This window comes from Colletotrichum tamarilloi (genome assembly GCF_030869305.1).
Source record: "Colletotrichum tamarilloi strain Tom-12 chromosome Unknown Scaffold_7.1, whole genome shotgun sequence".
Lineage (NCBI taxonomy): Eukaryota > Fungi > Ascomycota > Sordariomycetes > Glomerellales > Glomerellaceae > Colletotrichum > Colletotrichum tamarilloi.
This window is the reverse complement of record NW_026849390.1, coordinates 255,755-269,118: the sequence shown is the minus strand read 5'-3', so window position 1 is coordinate 269,118 and position 13,364 is coordinate 255,755. Positions and strand designations below refer to the sequence as shown.

At 53.1% G+C, this 13,364-nt stretch overlaps 3 protein-coding genes across 3 annotated transcripts; 1 reads left to right on the top strand and 2 right to left on the bottom strand.

Moving 5' to 3' along the window:
* Positions 1–2,646: 2,646 nt before the first annotated feature.
* On the bottom strand, positions 2,647–4,524 carry CTAM01_03025 (SH3 domain-containing protein; the record flags this gene model as incomplete). The annotated part of the gene is made up of 4 exons (XM_060519063.1): positions 2,647–3,966; positions 4,022–4,184; positions 4,237–4,320; positions 4,373–4,524. The coding sequence occupies 4 exons, from the start codon at positions 4,522–4,524 to the stop codon at positions 2,647–2,649; spliced, it is 1,719 nt and encodes a 572-aa protein (XP_060386062.1).
* A 3,715-nt stretch (positions 4,525–8,239) lies between these two features.
* Positions 8,240–8,506, bottom strand: CTAM01_03024 (uncharacterized protein; the record flags this gene model as incomplete). The annotated part of the gene is made up of 1 exon (XM_060519062.1): positions 8,240–8,506. The coding sequence occupies one exon, from the start codon at positions 8,504–8,506 to the stop codon at positions 8,240–8,242; it is 267 nt and encodes an 88-aa protein (XP_060386061.1).
* A 3,291-nt stretch (positions 8,507–11,797) lies between these two features.
* Positions 11,798–13,249, top strand: CTAM01_03023 (uncharacterized protein; the record flags this gene model as incomplete). The annotated part of the gene is made up of 2 exons (XM_060519061.1): positions 11,798–11,827; positions 11,924–13,249. The coding sequence occupies 2 exons, from the start codon at positions 11,798–11,800 to the stop codon at positions 13,247–13,249; spliced, it is 1,356 nt and encodes a 451-aa protein (XP_060386060.1).
* Positions 13,250–13,364: the final 115 nt, after the last annotated feature.

Below are 13,364 nucleotides of genomic sequence, written 5' to 3'. Positions count from 1 at the left end.
TGGCCGGTGTGGTAGGGAGCGGTCATGTTGGGGAAGGTAAGTCGCAAAAAGCAGTCATTTGACCTAGTTGTACCGAGGGACGGGACTCTATCTGTGGTAGAGTTCTCGTTGCGTCGCGAAGATTGACGAGTTGTTGGTAAAGATGCCTTGCAGCAGTGATGCAATCACGAGTGCATTTAGGTCACCGTCCCCAGATCAAGCAAGGTGCCTGCCGCGGGCGGGACGTAGGCTGTCCACTTAAGCAATCAGTACCTTACCTTACCTTACGTGGTACATCGGCGTCCCGCCGTCTTTAACCTCCGCACCGCGTACCCGTAAACCTGGCCCGTGCTTCCACCCCTGCCAGGCCTCAGTTGAGTGATTGAAGGTCACTCGGTAGCTTGATACCATATTCATAGCAACGAGAATTAGGTAAACGATAGCTTACAAAGCTTGATCTGCAAACTCTCGATCAAGCACATAAGTTAAATCTGTCCGCGTCTACGAACGAACCAAGCAGGACTTATACCAAAAGCTGATCACCGGTCATGCAACCTGCAGGAGCCCTCAAAGCTGGTGTGTCTTACCCAAGCGTCTTGACGGTGTCATTGCTCAACCCATACAAGAACCGTTTCGTTTACTGATATCCCCAACTTGGTGGCTGATATGTATACTCAATTTTGAGCACCGTATTATCACAGTATCATCTAGACTCAAGCAGGAGTAATGCTTCGCAAAACGTCAGCAGTAGCTGCCCCAGACAGGTGGGTTACACACAGCTCACTTACCGTAACATTAATCGGAAGTCAGCTCACACAAGAGAGCGACAGAGACACACACAAAACACAGGCTGCCCATATAACCGACAGCTTCCCAACGAATCAGCACGCAACAAGGGCGCCCGACGATCGCCAAGTTGCGAGATGGCACATGTCAAGATCTCCCCGAAGCGGAAACCTCCTCATACCTTACCGCGTAAGGTAGGGGGAGCTTGAAGAAATTAACCCCTCCAAAAGACCTCCCCCCCTCCCAAACCCCCACCTTGGCGCGCGCCGCAGCAATAAGAGCATGGAAGTAGAAAGGCCACCGCCTTCACCGGGAGGTAACCCGGCCGTCTCGGCGTTCCACGTCACTAGCGAAAGACAAAACCTACTTCCTTTCATTCGTACAAGATAAGGTGAGAAGAAACGACAGGTCTCAGAAGCTAGAATAAAACCGCCCCTCCTCTTCGGAGGAACACCTTGATATTGGAAAGAATAGCCCGCCGGTGTTAATCCCAAGCGGAAACCCTTTCAAACACGACAAGCTGCTCAACTTAGCAGCAAACCCTTTCACTCTTCCCTTCCCTCGCCCAATCCCAAGCCTGTTCCATGATCCCCCCAAACTGCGCAATCCGGAGCGAGCGAGAGGTAGGACAGCAAGAGTCATGCCTGTCCATCAAAAGTGGATGACTCTGTAGATACAGTTCGTCTGAAGAGCTACGCCATACCTACGATGCCCATGTCATCAGTGTCAAGATCTAGGTCTAAAAGTCTCATCCCACCAAACTCTCTTTCCAGCCCTAGCCTCACCGCCAAATTCCACTGCAACAAACACCTCCTCCTTGTGTCAGCATTTTCTGTGCTTCTTAATTCGCGATCTTAATCTTCCTGGTTCAGGGACTTTCCCGACGGAGCACAAGCTGAAAGAAGCTGCTCATGCGCGCGTGACCACAAGAGTTTCAGCTCCCGATGCGGATGAAACCATTCAGGGTAGCATCAGCGGCACCAATACCACACTGTCACGTCTGCCTCACAACCGTCAGCTATAGCAAGAAGCATCATTAGTGTGAGAGAACTCTCTTTGGTATTTGAGCTAAGTAAATTGAGCGGCTATCCAGTAGGTTACAGGAGGAAGCCAAAGTAATATCGTCAGGCCATGTGTAGCAGGATAGGTTTCGCGCCGCAACAGCCAACGATTAAGACGAAATCCGATTCACCTCCTCAAAACCAAGTGCCCAGGCTTTGTCGTTGTCCTCGCCTCCACCTAGTCGATCGGGAGTCGATGTGTGACCGAGTAATACCAAGGACGACAAGCCAGACATATCCGCTGCCGCAGGCTCAGCTCTTCTGCCCAAGAGGTCCGCCATTAAGTATGTCGCATAGGCCCTCCCCGACCTCTTATTACTCCACAAACATCAGTACCTCGTCACCGCACCATGGGTATATAAGTCGATTGTTCGAAATGAAAGGGGAGAGCGCATTGCGTGCGTGTTCGTCGTAAAATTAAGATCGCGTATCGTTGTCTCATCAGAACCACTCGCATGGGGTGCTCGAATTGGTCTGTGAAGGCTTCCGAGTGGTCGTCGTGATTCGAAGCGATGCCGCGTTGAAGAAGAAAGTTTCGTTCGTTCGTCTAGGATTGATGACATTAGGCGGGTCGTCGCAGAAATGTAGTTACTTCGTCTCTATGTGCAAAATGCCAAGGGAGTCAAGTGAAATGCGGTCGGTGGAAACGTTAAGCACGTTTCATTAAGAGTCGCTGGTCAATGTCGCCCGAAGGGAACTTCGACCTCTCTGTGAGGCCGAAGTCAATACAAGCTCGATGCCTCAACGCCGTAGCCCATGCTGAAAAGACAACTATTTTCGTTTAGGTGTATGCAAAACTCAGTAAATTGGCCTTGATTTTTCATGAAAAAGATGAGTGTCCTTGGTGAGCGCTGGAACCTTCTGTCGAGACATCCCCTTCAATAGTTTTCCTCCAGTGTTCCGGTAAGCAAACGCAAACGAGGGGGAAGGCCTTGATCTCGCCGCTCACGGGCGGCGAATTGTCCTGATGCCGGCCAGAAGTGTTGGAAACACCGCTGTCTCGTTGGGCCTGTCGTCGAGCTTCCCATTCATCGGCCCGCTCATCCACCAGAATACCCGTTGCCCAACCGTCGTCCCAGATACCCACAATCTTGAGCATATCGCCGCGTTCGAGAGTAAATTCATCGGGGGCACGGGGTTGATAGGCCCAGAGTGTAGCGACTCTATCACCGGGGTGGATGTCGTCTTGAGAGTAGTAATCCTTGAAGAATGGCAGCTGCTCAGATTGCTGGCTGGCCATGCCTTGTGGAGACGACATTCCGGCGCTCGTTGGCGATTGCGGATCCGCCAGGACTGAGCTACTAGATAGAGACCCCGTCCTCCGGATGTTAGTGGGAGGGGGCCGTAGAACACCAGCTCTGGATTCCGACTCGGGGCTGTCTCCAAATTCGGATGAAGACGGATCGTCGCCTCTCCTTCTGCCCGTCATATATCCTGCTGCTCCTCCAGCGGCGACGGCCATGAGGGGGCCACTGTTGCGGCTAGGCGGGACAGGAGCCGGGTCTGATGCGCTCTCCAAAGCTGACATTCGGGCGATTCGGCCGCCGGGCAAGACTTCGTATCCGCTCGTGGTCTGGGCCGGCGCTATCTTAACCGTAGACGGTCCTTGCCTAGAGGGTGACGGTTGGTTGAACACACTGCCTTTCTGGCTCCCACGTCTTCTTCTTTTGGCGAGCAAGATGCATGCGAAGATGAGGCCGGCAAGCAACAGGGCGCCTACCACGCTGCCGATAACGATACCGGCAATGGCACCACCTGATAGTTCTTTGGATGCAGCTGCCGTATTTGACGGGCTCGGGGTCGCCGTTGCCGTTGGGGGTGCGAAGGTCATAGTAGGGAAAATGGAGGGTAGCGTGACTCCGGCACAACGCTGGTCGATGTTCGAGTTGTAGCAGCATGTGTCAGTAGAGTTAATACCACCAGATGCGCAATAGGAGCACAATCCCACGGTGCTGTTGCCGTATCCACAGTTCTCCTTCTCGTTGGCGACGCCTTGAATGCAGTTGGAAGATGACAGAGAGCCGGCAGGCAGAGCGCAGTTGGTGAAGTCTGCTCGAATTTGATTGACGAGATTGCTGCCCGGGTTACCGCAGAGACTGCTGTCCGAGGTGAGCAGAGCCTCACTTTGTGCGAATTCGGCCTTTGATTCACGTTAGCAACTGTCGCAACTGCTGCCAATTCCACGAGTCACTTACACAAGTGTCGGCGCACACGGGTCGTGAGTTGGATGCAGTCAAATTGCATGCGTCGATCGAATTCTGAACAATTGAGTTGCAGACAACTGTAGCCGTGAAACGTGCATATAGCTCGTCCGGGTTGGTAAGATTGACGTTGCTACAGCCAAGTAGTGTTTGATACCTGGTTCCGTGTGAGCAAAAGCATTTACGAAATCGCTGATGGATGAGCTTACTTCTCCCGCACGTATGTTGTCTCAAGATAAGACGACATCTGCTGATCAAATGTTTCTCTGCTGGACACATATTGAAGGAAGGGGCTATTAAGGATGGTCAGTGTAGGTCACGGCGCTTAGTGATTACACAACGTACAAAATCCCCGCCACAAAGCCTGTAGTCGAAACGGATGCTGACTGAAAAGCTGAACATGTCGTCGATCCCTGCAGAGAAATACAGCTTGACTGCGCCGAAACCACTGCCGCGGACAGCACTGACGAAAGTGCTGCTCTCGCTATTTGACCCATCTCTCTTCCTCTGCCTGTAGGCTTTCCTTTACCGGTGGTTGAAAATGTCGTTCCGTAACTCGTGGCCACCAGCTTGGAAGGCTCGATTTGAAGTCGTTGATCAGAGAAGGATCCCGTTCATGACTATCTTTCCAAGACTTCACAGATCGTCGTCCCGAAGGAATTTCTTGGCGGGGCGAACGGGAGATCGTCGTGAATGTTTGACAGTCAAGGTAAAGAGTGCTTGTGGCTCTGAGAGATGCTGGACGAGTGATAGTCGTAACCAAAAAGGATTCAGGCAGTCGTTCAATTGATTTGTAAAGAGGCCGAATCGTTTGCACTGAGCTGTTGCGGTTGTTGTTGTCGTCGGGAAAAAGAGGCAAAACGGCGGGTAGGTGGTTGATCAACTGTGTCAATTGAGAAAATAGCTCCAGGTGGGGGCCGAGGAAGGTGAGAGACTGTCGAATGCTCGGGAATTGGGTCGCGATTAACGTATGGACATGGAAATCGGATTGATATTTCGTCGCGGGAAGGAGGTTGACCAAGAGATTTAGAAATAGGTACTCGGGGAACTGCACCACTAGATTGGTGGGTTGCGAGAGGTAAGAGGCTGAACGAGAGTAAGTAAGTGAAGGCAAACAAAGGTTGATTGACAATATTCGGGTAGGAATACAATTAGGAGGATGCAGTTAAGATCCGAGATTTGTGAGGAAATTCGACGTGTCACGGTCGGGCTCGTCGAGGCGAGAGAAGAAGGGAAAGGCGATGATGTTGTTTTGAGGCGGGACGAAGCTCGCAACCACACAAACACACACACTCACGCGCGGGAGGGAAGGGGAAGGGGAGGCAAGAGGAGCACTCTGCGGCAGGTACGGGAGGACCTTGGGGAAAATAGGGAAATTTTGGAAGGCAGCAAGCAGCGCGAGGGACATGGGATGGGCACATGGGCACAGCCGATTATCAGAGGTGCGGTGGAAGGTACCCTCTCAAGTCTTCCCACGCTTCCTTCCCTCAGGTTGACCCCGGGCCGGGACCTGGGCGGTGGACCATGGACCAGGCCCTGAATGGCGACGGCACGCGGCGGGAAGGTGCAACTAAGAGGTTTGGAGGTGTGGACTTTCTTCTCTGGTAAGGATGGAAGTTCTTTCTGGACGCGAACTGGGGCCATATGAACATGGGTCATGGGACATGGATGTAAGGAGGCTGGGGCCCTTGCCTTCTTTGGGTCTTTGAGAAGAGACTCTCACACTCGGAGGGAAAAGGAAAGAGGTGAAAGCGCACCAGCAAAAAAGAAAGTCGCCCACCTCGCGGCCATCACCCATCTGCAGGAAAGCCATCCGCGCGACCTTCTCTCCAATGAGAAAGAGAGACTACCAGAGACCCGTCAGCTGTGGTTGATGTGAGTGGCTGCGCTACCCAACAGGCACAAGAGGCTACTCCAGTCTGGCCCCCCATCTGTGTGGGCAGCCGCTCAGAGACTTGGGTACATGCTATGTATTCCGTAGGTGCTGCAAGTTGTAACTAGAAAGGTAAAGAAAGTTGACGGTAGGAACAACCGGTACGTACTGCCCCCTCGTACCTGGCAACGTACCAGCTACCCCTGCTCTTCACAATAACTTGGGAAGCAACGGCCACCGGAATTGTCAGAAACAGGCAAGGCGCTTTGAGTATTCAAAATTGGTGGAGCAGGGGAGCAACTAGCAGCTGACAGGGGTGTCTCAGGGTCTCCCCTCGTCGGCCATGGATCAAACTGCCAACACTCTTCCAATTCACTCCAGGTCCTGGCCGTCCAATCCTCTCTTATCGTTGGTCCTACTCCGTTTTCTCCCCATTCGAATCTGTCCCCTCCCGTCGCCGTGGATATATCCCATTTGCATAAACCACAATAAACCCCTTCATCGCAGCCGTGGGCCGTCGCCGCCAGCAGGAACTTCCCCCTTTCATGGGCATACGGGGTACTGTGTAGACAAGGCTTGTAGTTGGGCTCGTTAACTTAACGTCAAGGCTGTCACCGTTGTTTTTTGATCAACATCTGCTCGGAACATTTCCTAACAATGTTCCGTCCCGAGTACTTGGAATCCAAGCGCCTCGACGCCGGCAGATTCTACGGATACATCTGGAGAGAAGGGAAGACGGTTGGTCACCTACCGTTTCTTTCCGCCTCCTTTTCATCTCCTAAACTTCGCTCTCAGAGACACTCAATCCTAGGGCACCAAGACATCCTACCATCCATTTCTATTTTCAAACTTCCACTGCTCACGTCTACGTTGTATTTACGGCGTCACGACACCAATGTGCTGGCAATGGGGGCAATGAAAACAAACACCACCTAAGCTGACGAGGAAGACTGGGAACATGAATGCAATGGCTTCCACCATGAAGGGACCATCCCTCTTTCCCCGGCTTTGTCAGGCCAGTGCGGCAATGGCGGGAAACCAGCCGTCGGCAACACGTCCTCCTCGTCGTTGATCAATCTTCACACCACATGGTCTTCCTTGTCGAAGCTTTATTATCGCGATGGTTGGCCCGTTCGTGCCATTCGCTGCCATCCCATCTTCGAGAATGGCTCTGATGGGAGGTCTAGCCAGATCGCTCAGCATGTCAACAACAAGACTGAAGAAACCCATCAACTACTAACGCTCGTGACAGCGTTGGCAAGGGAGAGCCATGTCTCGAGAAACCATGTGCCGATACACGCTTGTTGGCAGACTGTCTCACGGCTATCGACTCGTGTTTCAACTCACTTTGTCCTACACACTCAGTTCCTCAGCTTCTTCAAGACACCTCGCAAGCTCACAGTCAGTACGGATACGAATACCTACACGCCGTCCAAGCCGTTTCCCCTCATCCATCCGTTGTGATCTTGATGCATTTCCTGGGGTACGGCCGGCACCCTCCCCGTCCGAACACGATTCATAAGACGGTTGTGGGCGACAGCTCACAAACTGGCCGGGGCAGGACGGCCGAAATCGGCAAGGTGGACAACTGCATCCACCAGAGAACGATCAATTAGGAAACGGGCGACAATCTGCACAACGAGACTCATTATGTTTGCACGGCGACTGAGCGTCGGTGTGGTGGCTTTCTCACCATCAGGCTTGTGCAGGTACATGTGTCCGCAGAGTCACACTGCAGCAGCGCGGCTGTGGCGCGGCGCAACACACTGGTTGCTGCTCACAGACTGCAGTTATGACCATGACATTGGCATTGCCATTCAAGTTCCAACAAGATAATGACGCGAGTGTCAAACTGCGGGCTTCCATCATCGTCAGCCCAAGAACAGAGCTTCATAAGCTAACTGAGCATAAACATGGTATCCATTCAGCGAAGAAACATCCACAAACTGCCGAATAGACTCGAGGGGCAACCAAGGCGGTTGACAAAGCGGAGTACTAGGCGAAATTACCACGACTTCGCGCATGTCTCAACCCAGCGATACTGTGCTCTGATTGGTGAGGCTCACAATGCTCCAGGATTACAGCAGGGGTTGCGAATACAGCGGGGGAAGAGCAGCGCAACTCCATCGCTCCCTGACCCAGAAACCGCGTCGGCTACTGGCGATACCAGCGTTTGTGAAATGAAAGATGGTCCCAGCGCTGCCTTTATCTTGCGTGGCACGGACAAGGCCTAGCCACTTCGTCGGATTGTTCCCAAGGATGAACGCGCCGTTTGGACGATCTACCCAATGACAGCTCGCCTCCATTCCAACTCCATCATATCTCAATTAGGTCGCCAGTCAGCAGCGCCGAGTTCTCGACTTGAGCGTTCGAAGCTTCGAGTGCGAATTGTCCAACACTCGAGTCCGATAATAATGCCGATCATTATTGTGCTTCTCGCCGGACCATCTGCGGAATTCGGTATCCGTAGACCAAGATTTCGGCCGTTTGTTCATCACGCGGCCAGCCGCTCCCGCTGTCACGGAGAACTCACTCAACCCTAAATCGAAGCACGTGCAATGATCAACAAACAAAAATTGAATTCGCGTGGGATGAGTGAGAAACATCGCAAATCGTCAAGTTTGAGGATCTTTACCCGCTCGTCCCATTTTCACTGCCAATCGCTTGTTACAATACACGTCAGCAGACCATGGAACAGTTCGGATCCGAGATCAAATCCCGACTTCGGGTAAGCACGCTGAAAGTCTATATACATACGGCTCGCGGCTATGAGGCACAGCTGGGTTGTGCGTAAGAAGTTCCTTGCCGTCTGTCCTCAGTTGTGACGACAGTCTCATCTTCCCTATTGAGTGCCCGCGGTGCTGTGGGTGAGGATGATCCCTTGCATCGACATTTCCGTACTTGGCAGTCACATACGGAGTGTCCGCGCATACTGCCTCAGTCCAGGTTCAATCGGGCGCGACAACTCCAGGTCTTTGCCACAGTTTGGACCGCTCTTTCATACCTTGAGACACCGACGCCACGCAATATGGTTTATCTTGCACGTCGTGGGAAGTAGAAGGATCCGAGCGTGCATGTTGCCGCTGAGTCTGAGGCTACAACGCCCTCCCATTGGCTTTGTGTTGGCTCGTCGTCGAAAGCTACCAGCTACCATGCTTCCTTCTTCAAAAACGTGGCAAGCATTTGCCCCATCGAACTATAAAACCTATCCACACGTTCAACAAAGATCAACAAAGAAACGTTTCTGACTTGAGACCGTTGCTCACTACGCTACTGCACATAACGGCGTTCGAGTGACTAGGTATCTCTTAAGTACCTAGTACACTTTACAGCTCAGAGTGTCTTGATTGCCGTGTCGGAGGAAAATTTCAAAGGAAGCGGCTCCGTTGTCGAATTGAGGAACGGCGGCCGTCGGCAACTACTTGCGGAGCGGCGTCCGAGAGACGACATGCAGCAATCATTCTTCGATTGTTGCGGTCTCGCCGTTATTGCCTTTTATGCGGCGAAACAGTGGTGTCACATCGGTTGATAAACTGCGGCTGACACAGCTACGACTCAATCATAGCAAGTTCATGCTAATCGAATAGACGCATAACTCCGGATACTACTACTCTGGACTCATCACTCGGGGGAAATTGTTCCTATGCCTCGAAGAATACGTTGTCTGATTGGTCTATAGTCCAAGAAAGCTTGAACATTGTTCTTCAATCGGTAGATGATCCTAGACGATCTGATGTCTGACATTCGGGTCTGTTAATGACATTGCATTAAGGCACTCATTTCTGATTCTTTGGTCACAGCAGTACAGTAAAGCGGCGTTGTCGCAACGTCAATATGCGTCAAACCCCCATGGGTGACGTTCATATCAACCGACACATTCATTCGAGAGGTTTTCGACGTAGTTTTGCGTTCTCTGGACAGCACGTCTGCTCCAAGTCTTTTGTTATATCGAAGAAGATTCTACGGCGTTGGAAATCAGCTCCATCCCGTCCAATGTCGATACGAAAAATTCCCATGGACATGTTCTCACGCAGTCCAACCATGCCTGACAGCCATGTTGATTTTCAAACGATAATCATCACCTGTGCCAGCTTCGAATTCTCTTCTAGGTCACAGAACTCTTCAGCACAACCCTAATGGGAAAAAGTTGTTGCGCAAGCGGTGTTAAGCTCAAGTGTCCATGGCCACACACTACATTGGGTTTTGACGATGAATTGTGTATCGACGGGTCTGATCAGCATCACGAGTCTTGGACGAAAAAGCTTGATTGTCTGGCCGTTTGACTTGACGAGGTTATACCACTGAGCTACATGTGGGCTTCGTTGTCTGTCAAGCCCATGGTCCTTCAGTAGCATCATCTGACCTTCCAAGGGGCTACAGGGACATTCATTCTGACATCGATAGCCTTTTCGAGAGCGCCGCACTGTGAATTGGACACGCATAAACGAATCACGGGACACATCTTGATGATACACATCAACAAAAAAAAGCTCGCCCATGCCATTTATTTCAATGAGTAACGGCATTTCGATATGGCCAAGGTGAGCCACATTGTTCAACAAATGCATACGGGCGAAGACCAAAACGAGCATTCATCGCCAGACTTGCTCTTGTTCAGTTTTGCAGCAAATTACTGTCTAGAAACTCTGGATTCGACATAGCTCATAAAGAGATTTTTACGAGCCGTTATTTCCGACAATTGTACACATAAAGTCGGAGTCCGGTCAGCACTCACTTTCGAGGTCCGTGAGCGTGGCTCCCCAGCCATCGACATCGCTCGCTACGGGACTAACGGCCGCGCACGTCCAAGAGGGATGCGGACCACCGACGTTGACTGTCCCAGGTAGACCGGCAAGGGACCGATGGGAAACATGTTTCTGCACCGCAGCCCTACTGTGCAATGACATGCCCTCTTCCTCTTTCCCCGATCTATAGTTCACGGCGATGATATGGGCCCAAACACCTACAGCCTTGCTCTGCGTTAGTTTGACTGGGGCTGAGTTGTCTCGCAAGTTTCCGACATGTGCGAACTCCTTCTCTGTTCTCAAGCATCCGAGCCTACAGATATCTTACATGTTGCGTGCCGCGTGCCGCCGCAAGCTGAAGCGAACGCGATGATCTCAAGGGGCAAGGCTCTACTTCTTAGGCTCGCGATTCGCTTCTCGGGTCGATCCTACGACTTCAAGCATGATGGGTAATAGAGGCTGAATTTGAGGAAGAGGCCGACTACTACAATTGAGGAGGAGGAGAGTATGGGGTATGAGAGGCAATATACTGTCATCTCGTTTCCTCACAACGCCATTCTATCTATGAGACGAACTCCCACCACTCGTCACTCTCGCCCATTTTTCGAGAACACCAAAAAAGACCGCACAAACTTATCAGCGAGAGCCAATCCGACTCTTTCTCGCTCTCAGCTCTTCTCAGCTCTTGCCACAGGCTGAAACCCGCATCCGCCTTTACCTTTGCCTCGCCCGTCACTCTCTCTTCCCCCATGTCCGTGCCGAATAGCTCACATAGACCAACGCACCCTTCGCCGACGCTAAGGAAGAACGCACTCGAAGCTCAGACGAACATGTTTCCGTACGGCAAACACGATGATAAAGAATTGCTCTTACCCCGGTCTTTTCCAAGAAACTAGTCGTACGCAATGGAGGGGGAGAGAGGATTCCTTCCTCTCTTTTGACTCACATTCAGCGTGGCTTTTACGTCTGGTTGGGATCCCCTCCTTCTCCTAGCACGAGTATGAGCATGAGCACTGGCTGCCAAGCATCCTCGACTGTCCAGCTCATTCAGCCTCCTCCTCCCTGGTTATAGCTGTTCTGCAGGTGCTGCCTGGCTTGCCAGCAGCTTCAGGCCTGCGAATAGTTACTAGTCCTGACAGGTACTTTGTCAGAATGGCGGCACTCATACCCATTGGGGCTCCGGTTCGTCTACCCCCTATTCCCTCTCCCTTTCTGTCCAGCATTGCAAAGAAAAGAGGACCTCACAGCTAACATTGTGAACTCCTTTCCGCCTACTAGCTGCCTCTGTATGGACCTCCTTACCCCCCACAAGTGGCCGCCCTGGGTCTCATCCCAGACGTGAGGGTGGACGTCCCGATCTGCATCATCCTCATCATCTTCTTCTTCGCCGCCGCCCTCCTCAACGGCGCAATCTTCCTCCGAAACAATGCCCGGGGCCACAAGTTCCTTCCCTCGGGTGTCCTCGTCGGCTTCTGCATCACCCGCATCATTGCCCTCTCCCTCCGCATCGCCTGGGCCACCCAGCCCTGGAACGTCTCCCTCAACATCGCGGCAGCCGTCTTCGCCGCCGCCGGCGTCGTCCTCCTCTTCATCCTCAACCTCCTCTTCACCCACCGCCTCCTCCGCGGCCTCCACCCCAACATTGGCTGGCTGCCCGCCGTCAACGTCTTCTTCCTCTTCACCTACTTCCTCATCTTCGTCTGCCTCGTCTGCGCCATCACCGCCCTCGTCGTCAGCTTCTACACCCTCGACCCGGTAAGCCTCTACGACTGCCGCGTCGTCCAGCTCTTCACCTCCACCACACTAGCCCTCATCGCCTTCCTCCCCATTCCCATCCTCCTCTTCGCCGCCTTCTACCCCGGTCTCCGCCGCCCCGAGCCCTTCGGCTACGGCTCCCTCACCACCAAAATCATCCTCGTCCTCACCGCCGCGACCCTCATGACCATCGGCGCCGCCTACCGCTGCGCCGTAAACTACGCCGTCCGCCCCGTCCTCTTCCCCGGCTGGTGGCATCACAAAGCCTGCTACTACATCTTCAACTATGACCTCGAACTCGTCGTTATCTTCCTCTACGCCCTCTTCCGCTTCGACCTCCGCTTCCACGTCCCCGACGGCGCCTGCAAGCCGGGCCACTACGCAAAGGGCCAGCACGCCTACAAACGCGTCAGCACCCTCACCGTCCGCGAAAGGTTCCGAGGCGGCCGCAGCGGCCGCCACGAAGGGCGCCATGGCGTCATCAGCTCCTTCTCCAGACGGACCACGACGGCGGTGCGAGGACGAGCCTCGTCTCGCACAGAGTACTTCACCCCGAGCGGCTACCTCGCCACCGACTACACCCGGAGCAGCTACTTTACAGGGTCCGGAGATAGCAGAAGCGGCTACTTTGGCGGGACGCGCTCGTCGGGCAGCAGTCGATCCGAGGAGATCAGCAACGAGATCAACACGGGTATAGGCGGTCTAGGCATCGGGGGAAGGAGGAGAGAGATCTTCCGGGAGCGTGTGGTCGTCGAGAAGAAGGTGAGAAGGGGTCGACCGACCAGGAGGAAGACGAGCGAGGAGAGGAGGCGAAGTCATGAACGTCGGCGTCGGCGGCGTAGGAGGTGAGGAAGCATCGTAGGGTACGCTACGTCCGACATATGGTGCAGGAGAGATAATGTGTGATGATGACGATGCATATTTGGGAGGTTCCAAATACGGACCTACAGGCGCAAGGCGATCA